The following is a 16,527-nucleotide window of genomic DNA, read 5'->3' as shown; positions in this document are numbered from 1 at the left end:
ATATATTCTATACATGTCCGCAAGCCTAGTGAGGATAAGCGGTACGGAAAATGGATGGAGGGATATAGCACAATTGAATTTGTCCGTATTTGTTTCCCCGCAGAGCTGATGGAGCTTCAGCTCAATTCGACCGAGTCCAAAAACCAAACAGGTGCGCTCCTAGACAACTTTAGCTAGTGTTTTGTCTTTGTCGTCACTTTTGTTTTGTTTTTCGTCCACAGGCCCGTGCCAACACAGTAACTGCGACAAAAACAGAATCTGCCAACAGGACGGCGGCACCGGAGTGCGGCGGTGCTCATGTGCGCCGGGTTACTACGGCGACACGTGCCAAGGTAAGTGTGCCTGCGTCCGGACCGGTAGCTCCCGTCGCAGGAATTTGGATGCTTGCCTTGGAAGAGGCCGCATGTTGAGGTATTATTGGAATTATCAAAGCAGACGCGTTTTAATCGAACCTGGGGGTTAGGCGGGCCGCTTGATGTTCCTGTAAATATTTGTTTTATGGAGCGCTCTTTTATGAGTTTACCAACAAAATAGGAAGTGCTTTGTCGAGACGCCCAAACGTTTTTTATGAGGGGATACCGTGGAAATATGCAGCTACTTGTTCCTCTGGAACAAACACGGCCAGGACAACATGCTAAGCACCAAAACACAGTAAGTCCATTTTTCCAGAATAATATTAGTCTACAATAAAGTTGTATTTTTATTCCGAAAAAAGACTTTTATGAGAATAAAGACAGACTATTTTTTTCTAGAATAATGTTGTATTATTTCAAGAAAAAAAGATCCACCATTATGCAAATTATTTTTTCTAGACTAAAATAATATTTATTCCGAGAAAAAAGATTGCCCCTTATGGGAATAAAGATGTGTTATTTTTCTAGAATAAAAAGACATGCTCTTACGAGGATAAAGACAGTTATTTTGTAGTACTAGTCATGAGGTGTCAAATTTTCTAGAATACAGATTTAGTCTTTCGAGATAAAAGATGCAGTATTCAGAGAACAACGATGTTATTTTTTGCGAATTTGTATGGCTAAAAAAAGGCGTTGTTTATGGCATGAAAAAAGGCACATTTTTTCATTAAAGAGTAATATTTTAGAGATTAATTTTGTATTTTTTAAATATTTTTTAAGGAAAGAATACAATAAATTTTACATGCTACAGGAATACAATATTATTTTTTAGGACTTGAGTTATAATTTTTCAAGAAAAAAAGACTTGAATTTATTTTTCTTGAATAAATTCATGAGAATAATCATATTTTACAGAATAAGGTTTTCAAGACTAAAAGAAAATGTATTTGTGGCGAAAATTCACTATATTGCAAAAATATAGTCCTGTTTTTTCAATAATGAAGTTGTATTGATTGTAGGGAAAAACTGTAATATAACGGGAATATTTTTTTCAAGAATCAAGTGGTATTTTTAGACTAAAACGGCGTAATATTACAAGAATAAAGGCGTCGAAAGTTTTTTTAAGGCATCATTCTACAAGAAAATATTACTATTCGCGTTTGTTCTTCATTCATTCTAACCTGGGGCAATTTCAGTTCCTGTAAATATTTGTTTTATGGAGCATTTTTTATTAGTTTACCAACAAAAGAGGAAGCGCTTTGTCTAGACGCCCAAATGTTTCTTTATGAGGAGATGCCGCACTCTGAGGTATTCAGCTCATTGCTTCCCACCACAGAAATATGCGGCTACTTACTTGCTCCTCTGGAACGCGGCCAGGACACCACATTCAGCACCAAAGTTGCATTATTATTATTTGGTTTTTTTAAAGGAATAACATTACAGGAGCAAATCTTTAATAAAGTTGTTAGACAATAAGACGTAGTGTAATGAGAGCAAAGATGTATTACTAGATTTATATTTTTTTAAGAGTCTCACGTTACATATTGTATTTTTTTAAATGACATAGTATTTAAAAAACTTTTTTTAAAATAAAGTTGTATATGACCCACTGACCCAGATGCAGACTACATTGTCTCCCGAGACAGACGGATGCCATCAAAAATTATTACAAGAATAAATATTTGTTTTCAAGAATAAAACTTTTTTTTTTTTTTTTCAACAAGTACGGTTTCATATTAGAAAAAAAATACATTTTATTTAGAAAAAAAGTTGTACTATCCATCCATTCTCTAGAGCGCTTATCCTCACTGGGTTGACTTAAAAAAAACAACAACAACTTATTTTCGCTAAAAAAGATTCTCATAAAATTAGAAAGTATTCCTAGTTATTAAGTCATCAAATCAAGCCATTGACAGAATATTTAGTGACCTGAAAAAGCCTCATTGTGTCCTTTAATTTAAGGTATGACTCGATGTGGTTTGTCGCAAATAGATGTTTCATTGTGGCGCGTTTGTGCTGTGGCAAAATAATCAAGGTAAGATAATTGCGGCGATGTTAAGGTTTTGGGTATTTGACGTATTTGACCGTGCTGTGACCTTGAACTTCTACGCTAACATTGACCCCTTGACTTTCGAAAACTTCTTAATATAAAAAAAATAAATAAATAAATAAAAAACGTGGTGACTATCATCAAGTGTTTCCGTGTTGATTCGTGGTGGCGGAAAAAAAACACGAAACGCAGCAGCATTTCATGTCTCGCCGCGGCAAAGCTCTTTAATAGCGTCGGAGCTCCAGCAAACAGCATGCAGCTTGTCACCCCTGAGTTCAACTAAGCGTCTTTTAAATCTTTCCCAAAGCTTTGCTTGGAACAGCGAGTGGAAAAAAACAAAAAAAAAAACAAGCGGGACACCGGGGAGTGCCTCATGGCTTCAAAGGTAGCCAATGAAAGAGCATATTGTGCTAATGAAGCATCCGCTAATCGGCCCCAGGGTCCTCGCCACATCGGCTCCGTATCACGAGAGGAATTAAACTTCAAAGGCCAGGCATTTTTGTTTTGCGTGATACGGCCGCTTCCTCCGCCTCGACGCTCAAATTAGGCGCTCAAATTAGGACACGGAGGGTAAACAACATCTTTTGGCCCTGGGGTGACTGGTAGTAATAACTCGAGAATGCAATTTCAGTAGAAATTGCGTGTGAATGCTGAGGCTGCACTGAAATGCGGTGGAATTCATTGAATTGTTGAAATGTAAGAAATGAGACTTGAAGTTGGAATGGGTTGGCATTGGTCAAGAAATGTGGAAGGAGGAGGTCGATATGTAAAATGTGTGTCTTCATTTGGGAATTTTACTGTGAAAATTTGGGACATGTCATGAATAGTTTTCAAGAATGAGTCCTGAATGAGTAGAACATTTTCAATTTGGAATGGTTTGAAATGTGCTAGAAGAAGGGAAATGTGTAAAATATCTCTTCATTTGGGACATTTTATTTTTAATAACACGCTTAACAGTTTGAATGGGTGAAGAAATGTGGAAGGAGGAGGTTATTATGACAAATGTCTGGATTAAGCTCGGAATGCTGTCATGCGAAATGGAAAATGTGGGATTTGTTGGAATGGTAAAATAGTTCACAAGAAGTCCTGAATGTGCTGAAAACGTTGTGGAATGTGGAAGGATGAGTTAAATTTGGAACATGTCTCTATCTCTCATTTCAATGGGATTATTTTGATGGCAAAATGTAGAATTTTTCTGGATGTCCTGAAGTGGGAAGTTGGACTGGTTTAAATCAGTTCAAAAACATGGAACCACTAGAATGTAAAAACAAAAATGGCCAAAATAATCCGTTTTTTTTGGTGCAGAATAACACGTGTGTGTGAATGCTCTTCAGCATTCACACAATAATAAGTCACATGACAGCTAATCAATAACAAGATGAAAGGCGCTCGGTATCCGCGACACATGGTCGCCATTCATTCTCCATTCCAGTCCTGCGGCCTGCCTTTTGTTTACGTTTGGATCAGCACCCAAAAGCAATCGCTAACTTTTGCCGTCCGTGTGTGTGTGTGTGTGCGCGCAGAGGAATGTCTGTGCCAGAATGGCGGCGTCTGCGTGGACAGCAACGGGACGTGCCAATGTCCCGCCTCCTACACGGGACTCTACTGCCAGTTTGGTAAATCTGGACTTTTATTATTACAGTCAACCCCCTATTTATCCTTTATAAGCCCTTTAAAACTAACCCATGAAACAAACGAGAACTAAACGTTGTATATTCAAACACCAAAATGTTCAACCAAAACAAAATTCTGCAGTTTTAAGGCTAGCATGCAATGTAAAACACCATACACGGATTAACGGAAATTAGCATGGATGTTACGAACCTTCAAACAACTGCTATATTATCACACAGAGAGCAGGATAACATACTTCTCTGCCTCTTGCTCTCGCTATTAATTACGCTGCATCTCTTCCAGTAGAGCTCAGCGCTGTCTGGCATGTTGTGTGGCACAACTTGGTACTACAATGAAGGCGCGCAACACCTGTATACTGTAAAATAGCCATGAATACGATTGCTTAAAAATCTTTGTGTTTACTTTTGGTTTGTGTTCAGAGGTGACGCAGACGCCGTGCAGCCACAGTCGTCCGTGTCCCGACGGGGGTCCGTGTTTGGAGTACGGGGGCACATACCTGTGCACGTGTCAGACCAGCGCCGCAGAACTGGACCAGCGGGACTTTTACCCTTATGGTAAGAGCTTAACCATGGTCACTAAGACGTTTAGAAACGTACTTCTACTAGTGTTAGTGCCCAGGCGGCAGTGTTTCATAAAATAGAATACAGAATACAGACGTTGAAGTTTTTTTAGAATAAGATTGATTTTTAATATGAAAAAAGGCCTCTTTTTCCGAAAAAATTGTAATATTAAGAGAACAAAGTTGTATCTCTTTTCCAATAAAAACAAATATTTTGGAGAGATTTGAGTCAAAATTCTGAAAATAAAAAACATGTTTTTTTTTTAAGTACATTTTTAGGTAAGAAAAGATTATAGAATAAGAATATTACAAGAATGTTGTATGTTTCAGAATTATGTTCTTATTTTGGGAGACTGAGGCAAAATATTACTAAATAAAAATATTTTTTCAAGAAAAAAAGTCTTACTATAATAAGAATTTATAATTTTTTCTCATGTAAAATTGCATTATTAATAAGTATTAGTAAGTAAAATTGTATTTTTTTAAGGAAAAGTGTCATATTAATAAAATAAAGGCAAAATTAAAAAGTAAAGATTTTGCAAGAAAAAAGTTTTTTTTTTCCTTACTCACCTTTTATTTTAGGAAAAAAGGTCTAATATTACAGGAACCATTTATTTATTTTTTTCTAGTGGGCCTGCTGTAATAGTCTTTGAAAACCTAACGTGACGGAAGGAACACAGTCAAGTGTCGCTTTGTGTTTTTCAGTACAGCCCCGATCGGTCTGCGACTCCACCCCGTGTCTCAACGGCGGCTACTGCTACGAGCGCGACGGAGGATACACGTGCCAATGCGCCCACGGACACTGGGGCAAGCACTGCGAGAAAGGTAACTAGGGCCAGGGAGCCTGATGAACAAGCATCCAAACTCGCAAATACAAAATGAAAACACTCGCAAGGAGCATGGAGCAGTTGATACTACTATTGACACAAGTGAGAGCAACCAGCGTACCGTACTCATTGAGCTAGATATGGAGGAGATTGACGAAATGCTCAAACAAACATTTTTCAAACACATTGTTCCCATGCTAAGCTAAGCTAAGCTAAGCTAAGCATGTCCTTATATTTGGTACTATGCAGTGGACAACTGAACGGAAAAGGCTTCCTTCCCCAGTTTTAGGATACTGTCACTACACTAAGCTAAAGATAACCTGTTCCTTTTTATATATATATATATATATATATATATATATATATATATATACATATACACATTCACACACACGTACACACACACAGTACATAGTGAGTAGAGTCCAGATGACATAAGACGCTTGTTTAAAGACTTGTTTTAGCACGCTGTCGATGCTACGCTAAGCTAAACTCTAGCTAATGCTCAAATGGCTTTCCACACGTGTCGTTGCAGTGCGACTCAACACGTGCGCATCCGGTCCGTGTCGCAACGGAGGCTCGTGCAAGGAGGAAGCGGGCAACTACAAATGTGTGTGTCCTTACAGGTTCACCGGGAAACACTGTGAAGTGGGTGAGTGGGCCTTCACGCACTTTTTTATTTCTTTTTTATTTTATAATACATTTGCAAAAATCTCCCCGTATTTTTTTTTCACATTGTCGTTATGGGAGGGGCCATAAGGGTCGGGTACAGTGCGGGCTGGGCGGCGGCCGAAGGCAGGGAACTTGGCGATCCGATCCCCGGCGAGAGAAGCTGGCTCTAGGGACGTGGAATGTCACCTCTCTGGCAGGGAAGGAGCCCGAGCTGGTGTGTGTATACTTATTGCCCCCCGGCTCAGCGCCTGTACGTTGGGGTTCACCCCGGTGTACGAGAGGGTAGCCGCCTTTGGGTGGGGGGGTGTACCGAACCCCCTGATACGGGCTGTTCGGTCCCTGTACGACCGGTGTCAGAGTTTGGTCCGCATTGCCGGCAGGAAGTCGGACTCGTTTCCATTGAGGGTTGGACTCCGCCAAGGCTGCCCTTTGTCACCGATTCAGTTCATAACTTTTATGGACAGAATTTATAGGCGCAGCCGAGGCATAGACGGGGTCCGGTTTGGTGGCCTCAGTATTGGATCTCTGCTTTTTACAGATGATGTGATTATGTTGGCTTCTTCAAGCCGTGATCTCCAACTCTCACTGGAGCAGTTCACAGCCGAGTGTGAAGCGGCTGGGATGAGAATCAGCACCTCCAAATCTGAGACCATGGTCCTCAGTCGGAAATAGGGTGGCGTGCCCAGGTCGGGGATGAGATCCTGCCCCAAGTGGAGGAGTTCAAGTATCTTGGGGTCTTGTTCACAGGTAAGGGAAGAATGGAACGGGAAATCGACAGGCGGATCGGTGCAGCGTCTGCAGTGATGCGGACTTTGTATCGGTCCGTTGTGGTAAAGAAGGAGCTAAGCCGAAAGGCGACGCTCTCAATTTACCGGTCGATCTACGTTCCTACCCTCACCTATGGTCACGAGCTGTGGGTCGAGATCCCGGATACAAGCGGCCGAAATGAGTTTCCTCCGCAGGGTGTCCAGGCTCTCCCTTAGAGATAGGGTGAGAAGCTCGGTCATCCGGGAGGATCTCAGAGTAGAGTCGCTGCTCCTCCGCATCGAGATGAGCCTGATGAGGTGGCTGGGGCATCTGATTCGGATGCCTCCCCGGTGAGATGTTCCGGGCACGTCGCACCAGGAGGAGACCCCAGGGACACGCTGGAGAGACGTCTTTCGGCTGGCTTGGGAACGCCTCGGGATCCCCCCGGAAGAGCTGGGGGCAGTGGCTGGGGAGAGGGAAGTCTGGGCGTCCTAAAGCTACTGCCCCCGCGACCCGACCTCGGATAAGCGATAGAAAATGGATGGCTGGATGGATGGATGGATGGACTGTTGTTATGGGGTGTTGAGTGTAAAATCTTGAGGGGAAATTTGGATTTTTAATGCATTTTGGAATAAGGCTGTAACAACAAAATGTGGAAAAAGTGAAGTTGTGTGAAGAATGTATTTACAGCGCTTCACTTTTTTGCACATTTATTTTGTTGATTTTGAATGAATTCACAAAAAAACTAAATACAAAAAACTGTCATTTAGGGAAGCCTGATCCGTGTGCATCCAGTCCGTGTGTGAACGGAGGAACGTGCTTCCACTACATCGGGAAGTACAAGTGTGAGTGTACCGACTCGTTCACTGGAAGACACTGTGAGGTCAACACTGCCACCACGTATCATCACGCAGGTCAGCAAAAACACATTTGTATTCAAATATATTATTTTTATCAAAGACGTATACAGCATTTTTGTAAAATTCCCCCCAAATGTATGAAAAAATACAACTTTATTCTCATAATATTATGACCCCCCGCCCCAAAAAAAAAAAGATTTCCTGGCAAAAAAAACAACCTTTTTTAAAAACAAGCTTTTTTTTTCTTTTGGTATTACTATTTGTTTTTCAGGAAAAAAATGCAAAATTCTCATAAGATTGCAATTTGTTTATTCCCAAACTTTTCTTAAAAGGTACGACAGAAAATACTCCCTTTTTTCCTCGAAAAAAAGCAATATTGTTAGCATAAGAGATTTTCTCAAAAAAACATTGTTATTCTTGCGACATGGATTTTTTTTCTCATAAATATACGACTTGATTATGATAATATTGCAACTTTTGTCTTTAAAAAAATACAATATTCTCATAATATTCCAATAGTAGATAGATAGTAATTCTGAATTGAGAAAATGGTGGAATTTTTCTCATAAAAATGTGGCTTTATTATCCAAATTTTTCATTTTTTCTTTAAAAAATACATTATTTCCTCATAATATTATGACCTTTAATATTCTGACTTTTTTCCTGTCAAAAATTTTACTTTTTCCCAAAATGTATTTTCGTCATTCTTGCATTATTAAGATTGATTTTTTTTTTTGCCCAAAAATACATTGCTCTCATTGGATTACAATTTTGTATCCCAAACTTTTTTGTAAAAAATACAAGATTCTCATAATACTCAGAATAAAAAAAAAAAAAAAGTTGATATATATTTTTTTCTCGTTAAACTTTGATTTAAATCTTATAGTATTACATCCCCTCGACCCCATAATAGGACAATATTCTGGTAATATTCCACTTTTAATCCAGCGGATGGTGGTCCGATGAGCCTGGCTGTGTTCATGTGAAGCTAATCTTAGCATTGGTTGCTGCCCTGTAGCAGTATGTTCCGATATAGAAGCGAGTCAAAGCTATTTCAAGTCGAAGCCCAGGACACATGAGCGCTGACACGGAGCTCACTTTAGCCTCAATGTGCCACTGTTGCCATTACAATGTCCTGGTGGCCCAACCTCACATTATACTGTATATTTTATTTTATGTTTAATAGAGAGCAGTGATTGAATCGGTAAATTATGTGTTAAAAAAATACCAAAAAACTAAAATCTGCCTGTGCTTTGTAGTGGGGGTGACTGCCTTGTATAAAAAAAAAAAAACAAATAAAACAAAAATTTGATTGGCCCATAGAGCTGTTGGCATTGAGCCCTATGAATTCTGCCTAGTGACAAGTGACAATTCGAACATGAATCAGGAAGTTGCCTCCTCACTGGAAAAAAGGCTTTTTTCGATTCTTTCTGTGGTGAATAGTTTCTCTTTTTTTTTTTTTGAGTTAGGAAGAAGTCCTACAACCCCCAGGACCTCAAACAATGCAAGCTTTTTTTAAAAATATTTTAAAAAATATTTTTATTGAAAAACAATGTCAACATTATATTAAAATATATAAAAATGTTTCTTGAATAACTACAACATTATTCTTGTAATACAATATTACGATATGAAGTACAAAAAATATTCTTGTAGGATTACGACTTTTTCCCCTGATAAAAACGTTTTTCTTGAAACAATACAAGTGTTTTTCCTAAAATACGAAATTATTCTTGTAATTATTATGACTTTTCTAAAATAAATGTATACCTGAGCGGCTTTTGTAGGGTTACGTCTTTGTTGTTAAAACTTCTTTCTTGAAAAAAATGTGATGAGTCAATGCTAACATGCTAACAAAAGCTACATTGTTGTTGATATTCCAGAGGTGGGCTGCGGGCCGCCCCCGCAGGTGAAGCACGCCGAGGTTCAGTTCTCGTCCACCTTGCCGAGATCGGTCGCCGTTTACCTGTGCCAGGCGGGATACGTGGCAGTGCCCAGAGCCACGCAGAGCGTCTGCGGCGTGCAGGGCGACTGGAGCCAGCCCCCCGTTTGCGAAGGTGCGTCACAACACCTGTACAAATATGGAAAGCCATTTGTGCATTTATTCCATATCCTTGATATTCAGCTTGTATCAATTTACTAGGACATTGGCAGATTTTTATTTGATTTTTTTTGTGGAACCTAGCCTACGTTATTCGTTGAAAAACTATATTCAACCATAACAATACAGTGTTGAAGTGAGTTGAAGAGTTTCATTTAGACAGAAGTAGTGCTTTACTGCCATCTTGTGGCACCTTCAGACAATTACAAACCTTTTGAGGGAGGCTTTTTTGCTATTCGTAGCCGTCGGTCATGCTCCCATGGTTCACTCAGTGTACATGGACCTTAAACTGGATGTGATATGGGGAAAAAATGCTCAATCGATGCCAGTTTGTCGTATCCGTGTTTCTCCAGAACTCAACGAGTGCTCGTCTGAGCCATGCCTCAACGGCGGGAAGTGCCACAACCACGGGGGGTCTTACCTGTGCGACTGTCAACAAGGCTTCAGTGGAAAACAGTGTCAGACAGGTGAGTGCTTATTTTTTAGTTATTTATTTGAATACCATGTGAAGTGTTTTCAGAGGTTGGTTTCTAAATAAATTATACATGTTCGAATTGCTGAAAACGTGCAAAGACTGAGAACGACGTAGTACTCAGTTGTGGAGATATAGCCTGTGAGCTAACGCCTATATTTAGCTAACGCCTACATAGCTAACGACTATATTTTTGTGCCCAAAACATGTAAGGGATGTGTAGACATAAGAGAGTTGCTAGATAGAGTGGTGTCACACATCTGGTGGACACGCCCTCAGCATTTGAGAGCGGAGACAATGGCTTCATTTTTTTGTGATTATGTTCACTTTACAGGGACTTTAATAAAAGTGGAAAAATCTTTTAAAAAAAAAAAAAAAAAAAGATTATTGACATGATTGGATTTTTGAGTGTAGAATTTTGAGGAATGAAATCCAATTTGGAATAAGGTTGTAGAACAAAATGTGGAAAAGGTAAAGTGCTGTGAATACTTCCATCCATCCGTTTTCTCTACCGCTTATCCTCACCCGGGTCGCGGGGCTGTGAATACTTTCTGATGTTATTTCTGTGAATTTAAATTTTTAATAAAGTGGGAAAAAGTGTTGTTTTTTTTTTAAGTCTCATTGTCATAATTATGTTTCTGTTATTTTTATTTTATTTTAAAATTAAATAAAATGCTTACATAAATACAAAATACAAATCTACATTGTCATTTTGGGGTGTTGAATGTAGAATTTTGGGGAAATAAAAATAATTGAATCAATTTTGAAGTAAGGCTGCAACATAAAATGTCGGACAAGTGAAGCTTCATTAATATCTTCCCCATAATGACAACAGGTAAAAGTTAATTTAAAAAAAAATAAACAGTCAAAGCTTGTGAATACTTTCCAGCTCCACTGTACGTACTGTATAAACAAGTGTGTTGTGCTGAGCCTGCTTATACTATATTTTATTTCTACTCTGTTCTGTCTCAGACGTTAACGAGTGCTTGTTGGAGCCCTGCAAGAACGGAGGAACCTGCGAGAACGGGCCGGGATCGTACTTGTGTCGCTGCCCGCCGGGCCTCAAAGGCCGCCACTGCCAAACAGGTACACCTTCAACACGCTTCACTGGCATTCAAAAGAAAAAGTAGAAAAAGAAGTCAACCACAAAAACTAAAAATAACTTACCTCTCACCTGCTCCCATACATTATAGTGCATTTGTATTATCGAATATGCTAAACTTGGCCCACACATACTTAAGCGCTCTCCTATATATGGAAATACGTGTTTTAGTAGTGTGTGAGAGGTTTGCAGATATTTGTGTGAAAACCTTTTATTACGATGTGTGAGCGGTTATCCTCATTGATGTTCCTGGTGGCATCTAATACTTTCAGGCGGTTGTGCTCATGTTGACTATACTGTTTACATTACGAAACAGAGGCCTCAAACGTGGTCATCATCACATTGTGTGCGTGCGTGCATGTGTGTGTGTGCGTGCATGCGCAGAGCAGGACAGCTGCGAGTCCAACCCGTGTATGAACGGCGGCGTGTGTCGCAGCTCCAAAAAGACGTACGTGTGCACGTGCAAAGATGGCTTCTTCGGCGACCAGTGCCAGATGTGTAAGTGGCTTTCCTTTCCCCCCTCCCTCCTCTTCCTCTTCCTCAAGTTCAGCCGGTTCACACGTTTTTGGGCGCAGCCTTGTGGCAAGTGTTTGCATGTGTCGCCCCCCAGTGGAGGACCCCTGTGTACTGCATCCGTGCAGGAGCAGGGGCGAGTGCAGGAGCGACAGGAGAGGAAACTACAACTGTGTGTGCAAAGCCGGACACACCGGGAAAGACTGTGAGAAAGGTCTGACATCTATTTTATTTGATTGCCTTATTTTATTTTGTTACCAAACTACATAGCTACCTAGCTCCTTCGCTACCTATTTGCCTACCTACACCTACCTAACCATCTTCCTCGCAACCTCCCTGCCTTCCATTATAGCTACCAATGTGGAGTTTCGAGTTACCTAAACTAACTAACTAACTAACCGCTGACCTGCTTAGTCCTTAGATACTAATCTATCTATCAGACTATCTACCTCCTTGGCTACTTACCAAATTAGCTAGCAACCTGCATATTGACTTACCAAACTACCTTACTCCCTACCTAACTAACTTACTTACTTACTAATTACCTGAGCACAAATATAGAGTCATGGAAAATAGTATTAGACGTTTTGTTTCTCAATTTTAATGCCTGGTACCACTAAAGGTACAGTATATTACCTGAAGAATACAATGAACACGACAAAACACAGCTGATTCTATAATACTTTGTCCTTTTTGACATTGTATTGCCAGTCATTTTGGTTACTATCAAGAAAACCGTGGAAAATGGCTCTTACATTAAACTAAACTAAATTAAATTGGAGCTATTATTGTTGTCATCCTTATAGTTGACCTAATAAAGGTACCTTTTGTTGTAGGCTGTAAAACTGCAAAAGAAACCGAAGAAACAAGGATGGTCTAATAATTGTTTCCATAACTGTATGCGAAAAACTTTCTAACCGCGTGGCGTCCCACTGTGAATGTTACGACGGTTACCCTTGCTGGTCGTCATATTCTGCCAACTGTTCCCAGATCTGCTGCCCCCCTCCGGCCTGCACGTGCAGCGAGTGGAGGAGAGCGAGATGGAGCTGCGCTGGGACCAGCCGGAGGCGTCGACGGCGGCCTGGCTGAGCGGCTTCGTGGTGACGTACGCGCCGCACGGCCGCGGAGGCGCCCGCAAAGTAGACTTCCTGGACCGGCAGAGGCGGCGGCACGTCCTGCGAGGCCTGGTGCCCGGCCTGCTCTACAACATCTCCACCTACTCCTTCAAGCGCAACGCCAACAGCGACCACATTAGCATGCCAGCCACCGCCCTCATACGCACCAGTCAGTGACAGACACGCTACACGTTTGTCTCACAGAGACTACTGAAATGCTCTCACACAGATACTACTGAAATGCACTACTAAAAATTCACATTCACTTCGAAAATGCTCTCAAGCACACTACTGAAAATACAGTATTTTACACTGCGGAAATCTCACAAACACTACCAATTTTCTTTGTTTACACACGCTACACTAGACATACAACTGTAACACTCTCACACGCTACTAAAAATGTTTGCGTTCACACCAATTGAAATGCGCTCTCATTATGTACTGTAATGCTGTCATACAGTTTACCCAAGTGCTCTCATGTGATATGTGTTTTAGTTGTGTGTGTGTGGGACAGAGTTTCAGTAGTGCCTGTGAGAGACTTTCAGTTGTTTGTGTGAGAGCATTTTTGTAGTATGTGTGAGAATGACGCCCCTGACGGCTTCTTGAAACTTTCAAACGATTGTGCCCGTGTCAACTGAATTGTTTGCGTTCAAAACTAAGGGCCTCGGCCTGTGGAGCATCTCCAGGTGTTGAACGTTTCGTCGTCTGAGGTGTGGCTGAGCTGGAGCCTCAACCTCAAGACGGCTCGCCACGCGCCAGTCAGCGGGGTACGAGTCACGCTGACGCCCGAAGATGGCGGAGAAGCGCGCACGGCCCTGCTCAACGCCAGCACCAGCGAGCACGCCTTCAGGTCAGACTCTGCCTACCAACCTACACACCTTCAGGTCAGACCCTGCACACACAGCAAAGCATTCACAGATCACTTCATTTGGCGCGGAATCTAGCTAACTACCATTTAGCTAGCTAGCTAGTATGTATTTGTCATACTGTCGAGTTGCCTGTGTTAAAAGGCTCTGTTTGGCCAGCGTGTGCATTTTCCCACCACCAGAAGAAGCGGTTGCGTAACTCTCCATGTTGTAATGTAACAACTACTGTAATGTTCTTTTCAGTTCTCTACTTCCTGCACACATGTATACAGTGGACGTGCTGACCCAAAGTGGACTCAAACCCGATGAGTTTCCTTCCACGAGCCACTCTGCAGGACCCTTGCAATTTTGGACTCGTAGGTTACTTTTTTTTTTTTTCCCTACGAAAGTCAGCTAGCTTAATACTAACGTGTAATGTAAAAGGCCATTGATGGGCTAACAGAAATTAGCACAGATGTTACGGTAATTATAAACATTTAAACTGCTACTTTAACACACGGAGCAGCAATGTACACAAACAAACACAACGATACTCATGAGCATATATTCAGTCCGCTGTTATTACTGCAGCTTAGGGAAATGTCCTCTGCGTCTTCTTCTTGCTCTTAGTTACATGCAGCATCGTTTCCAGTAGAGCTCAGTGGTGCCCTGCATGTAAGCTGTAAAAAAAAAAAAAAAAAAAATACAACAAAACAAAACAAAAAAAACCACGACTGTTTAAAATTATGCGATGTACCGGGATGCAAAATGTTTTTTTTCAAGAATTAAAAAGTCATTGTTTTTACATGAGAATTCATATTTATTAAAATTCAAGTCCTATTTTTAGAAAGTAGTTTTTCAAGAACAAAAAGTTGTTTTATCGAGAGAAAAGTTATTTTTCAAGAATAAAGCCATATTTCTTTAGAACAAAAAGTCACATTCAAGATTTTTTGGGGGAAAGAAAGTATTTTACAATCTTACAAGTTTATTTTTTCAAAAATAAAAATTTTTTTTTTCCCCTACAGATTATTTTTCAAGAATAAAACCATATTTTTCATGAATAAAAAGGTTTTTTTCGAGAGAAAATTTGTTTTTCAAGAATAAACAGTCACATTCTTCGAGAATTTTTCTCAAGATTTTGGGGGGAAGAAAGTATTTTACAGTTTACAAAATGTTGTTTTTTTTTCGTAGAGATTTTTTTTTTTCAAGGATAAAACCATATTTTTCATGAATAAAAAGTCACATACGCTGTGACCGGAACATCTCTGATCCACTGGTGAGGACTCCAGACCTTCTCTTTCATTGATAACTGCTTCATACAACAAAGAGCATATATGAATGAATGTTTTTTATGTATGTTCCACATATATTGAGGATTGACTATAAAATGCTGCCATAGCATACCATCTAATTTTTTCAAGAATAAAGGCACATTTTTCTTCAACAAAGATTTTTTTGGAAGATAGTTGTATTCTTTGTGAAAAAAAAAAGTTATTTTTCATTTTTTTGTCAAAAATTAGTAATGTTCAAGTTGATTTTTATAAGAATAAAAAGTTTATTTTCAAGAGAAAAGTTGTGCTTTCAAGATTTATTTTCAATGAAATGTGTATTTCTTTGTGAAAAATGTAACAATCTTGAAATAAATTTTTTTCAAGATAATTATTTTTTTTTGTCCAGAATAGAAGCATGTTTTTCGGGAGTTGCGTTTTCCTCGACTGAAGAGAAAAAGTAGTACCGCTAATCTTAAATTAAGTTGCATTTCTTCAATAATAAAAAGTAGTTTTCATTCCAAGAAAGTTGTATTTTTCAAGGATTTTTAAAATGTATTCAATTGTATTTTTTCCAGAGAAAAAGGTGTATTTTTCGAGAAACTCAATAATTTTTTAAAATACACATTTATGTTTTGCTGTGTTGCCTTCAGGGCCCCTCCCACCGCAGAACCTCTCGCTGGCCCACGTCAGCGCCAACGCGGCCGCCATCACCTGGACCCACCACCCGGGGCTCGTACCCAACGGCTTCGTAGTGAACGTGACGCGAGGGCTGACCACCAGGAGCCGCTTTCTGCCCAGCGGTCTGCTGGGCTCGTACACCCTGCGAGAGCTGACGCCGGCTCAGCTCTACCGCCTCGCCCTCACTTCCGTCAAGAAAGTGGGACAGGAGCAGATCCACAGCCAGCCTCAATATCTGGACTTCACCACCTGTGAGTACCACAAGTCAACCCCAAATGTTTCCGCCTTCTGAGGTAGTATTAGAAGCCCCTTTCACACTTGCTATGAATGCCGGTATTTCTGTCTCGCTGTTTTGTATAAACGGCACCAACATGCGGTCAATCCGGGAATTTTACGGTATCGTAGGTAGTCTCTGAAATCTGTTTCACACTTCCTGTAAAACTGACATTTTTCCACACGGGAATTCACTACCTTCAGAGGCAGTATCAGACTCCACTTTCACACTATGTGTAAAATCCCACATTAAGGCTTTTTCTGTGTTGCTGTTCCGTATAGACGTCACCGACACGGTCAACCCGGGATTTTACCCAAACCCCTCTTCACACTACATGTAAATGCTGGTAGTGCTCTTTTTCCTGTCTCGCCGTTCTGTATAAATGGCACCGACACAGAATGCGGGGGTGAATTTTCCGCCTTCAGAGGTCGTATCAAAAGCCCTTCACAC

General features: G+C 40.4%; 1 protein-coding gene across 1 annotated transcript in view; it reads left to right on the top strand.

Annotated features, from left to right (window-relative positions):
• The window catches only part of sned1 (sushi, nidogen and EGF-like domains 1), a 30,441-nt gene that overhangs the window by 7,952 nt on the left and 5,962 nt on the right, over positions 1-16,527 (top strand). The window contains exons 8-23 of the mRNA XM_061780127.1: positions 104-151; positions 222-332; positions 3,927-4,019; positions 4,458-4,592; positions 5,303-5,422; positions 5,960-6,076; positions 7,614-7,757; positions 9,587-9,760; positions 10,158-10,271; positions 11,249-11,362; positions 11,768-11,876; positions 11,954-12,105; positions 12,882-13,175; positions 13,670-13,859; positions 14,119-14,231; positions 15,776-16,054. Of these exons, the coding sequence (XP_061636111.1) occupies positions 104-151; positions 222-332; positions 3,927-4,019; positions 4,458-4,592; positions 5,303-5,422; positions 5,960-6,076; positions 7,614-7,757; positions 9,587-9,760; positions 10,158-10,271; positions 11,249-11,362; positions 11,768-11,876; positions 11,954-12,105; positions 12,882-13,175; positions 13,670-13,859; positions 14,119-14,231; positions 15,776-16,054 (2,307 nt within the window). The remainder of the gene's footprint in view (positions 1-103; positions 152-221; positions 333-3,926; positions 4,020-4,457; positions 4,593-5,302; positions 5,423-5,959; positions 6,077-7,613; positions 7,758-9,586; positions 9,761-10,157; positions 10,272-11,248; positions 11,363-11,767; positions 11,877-11,953; positions 12,106-12,881; positions 13,176-13,669; positions 13,860-14,118; positions 14,232-15,775; positions 16,055-16,527) is intronic.

Source organism: Phyllopteryx taeniolatus, chromosome 7, assembly GCF_024500385.1.
Source record: "Phyllopteryx taeniolatus isolate TA_2022b chromosome 7, UOR_Ptae_1.2, whole genome shotgun sequence".
NCBI classification, from domain to species: Eukaryota; Metazoa; Chordata; class Actinopteri; order Syngnathiformes; family Syngnathidae; genus Phyllopteryx; species Phyllopteryx taeniolatus.
The sequence above is the reverse complement of the archived record's forward strand: the minus strand, read 5'-3'. Positions and strand labels throughout refer to the sequence as shown.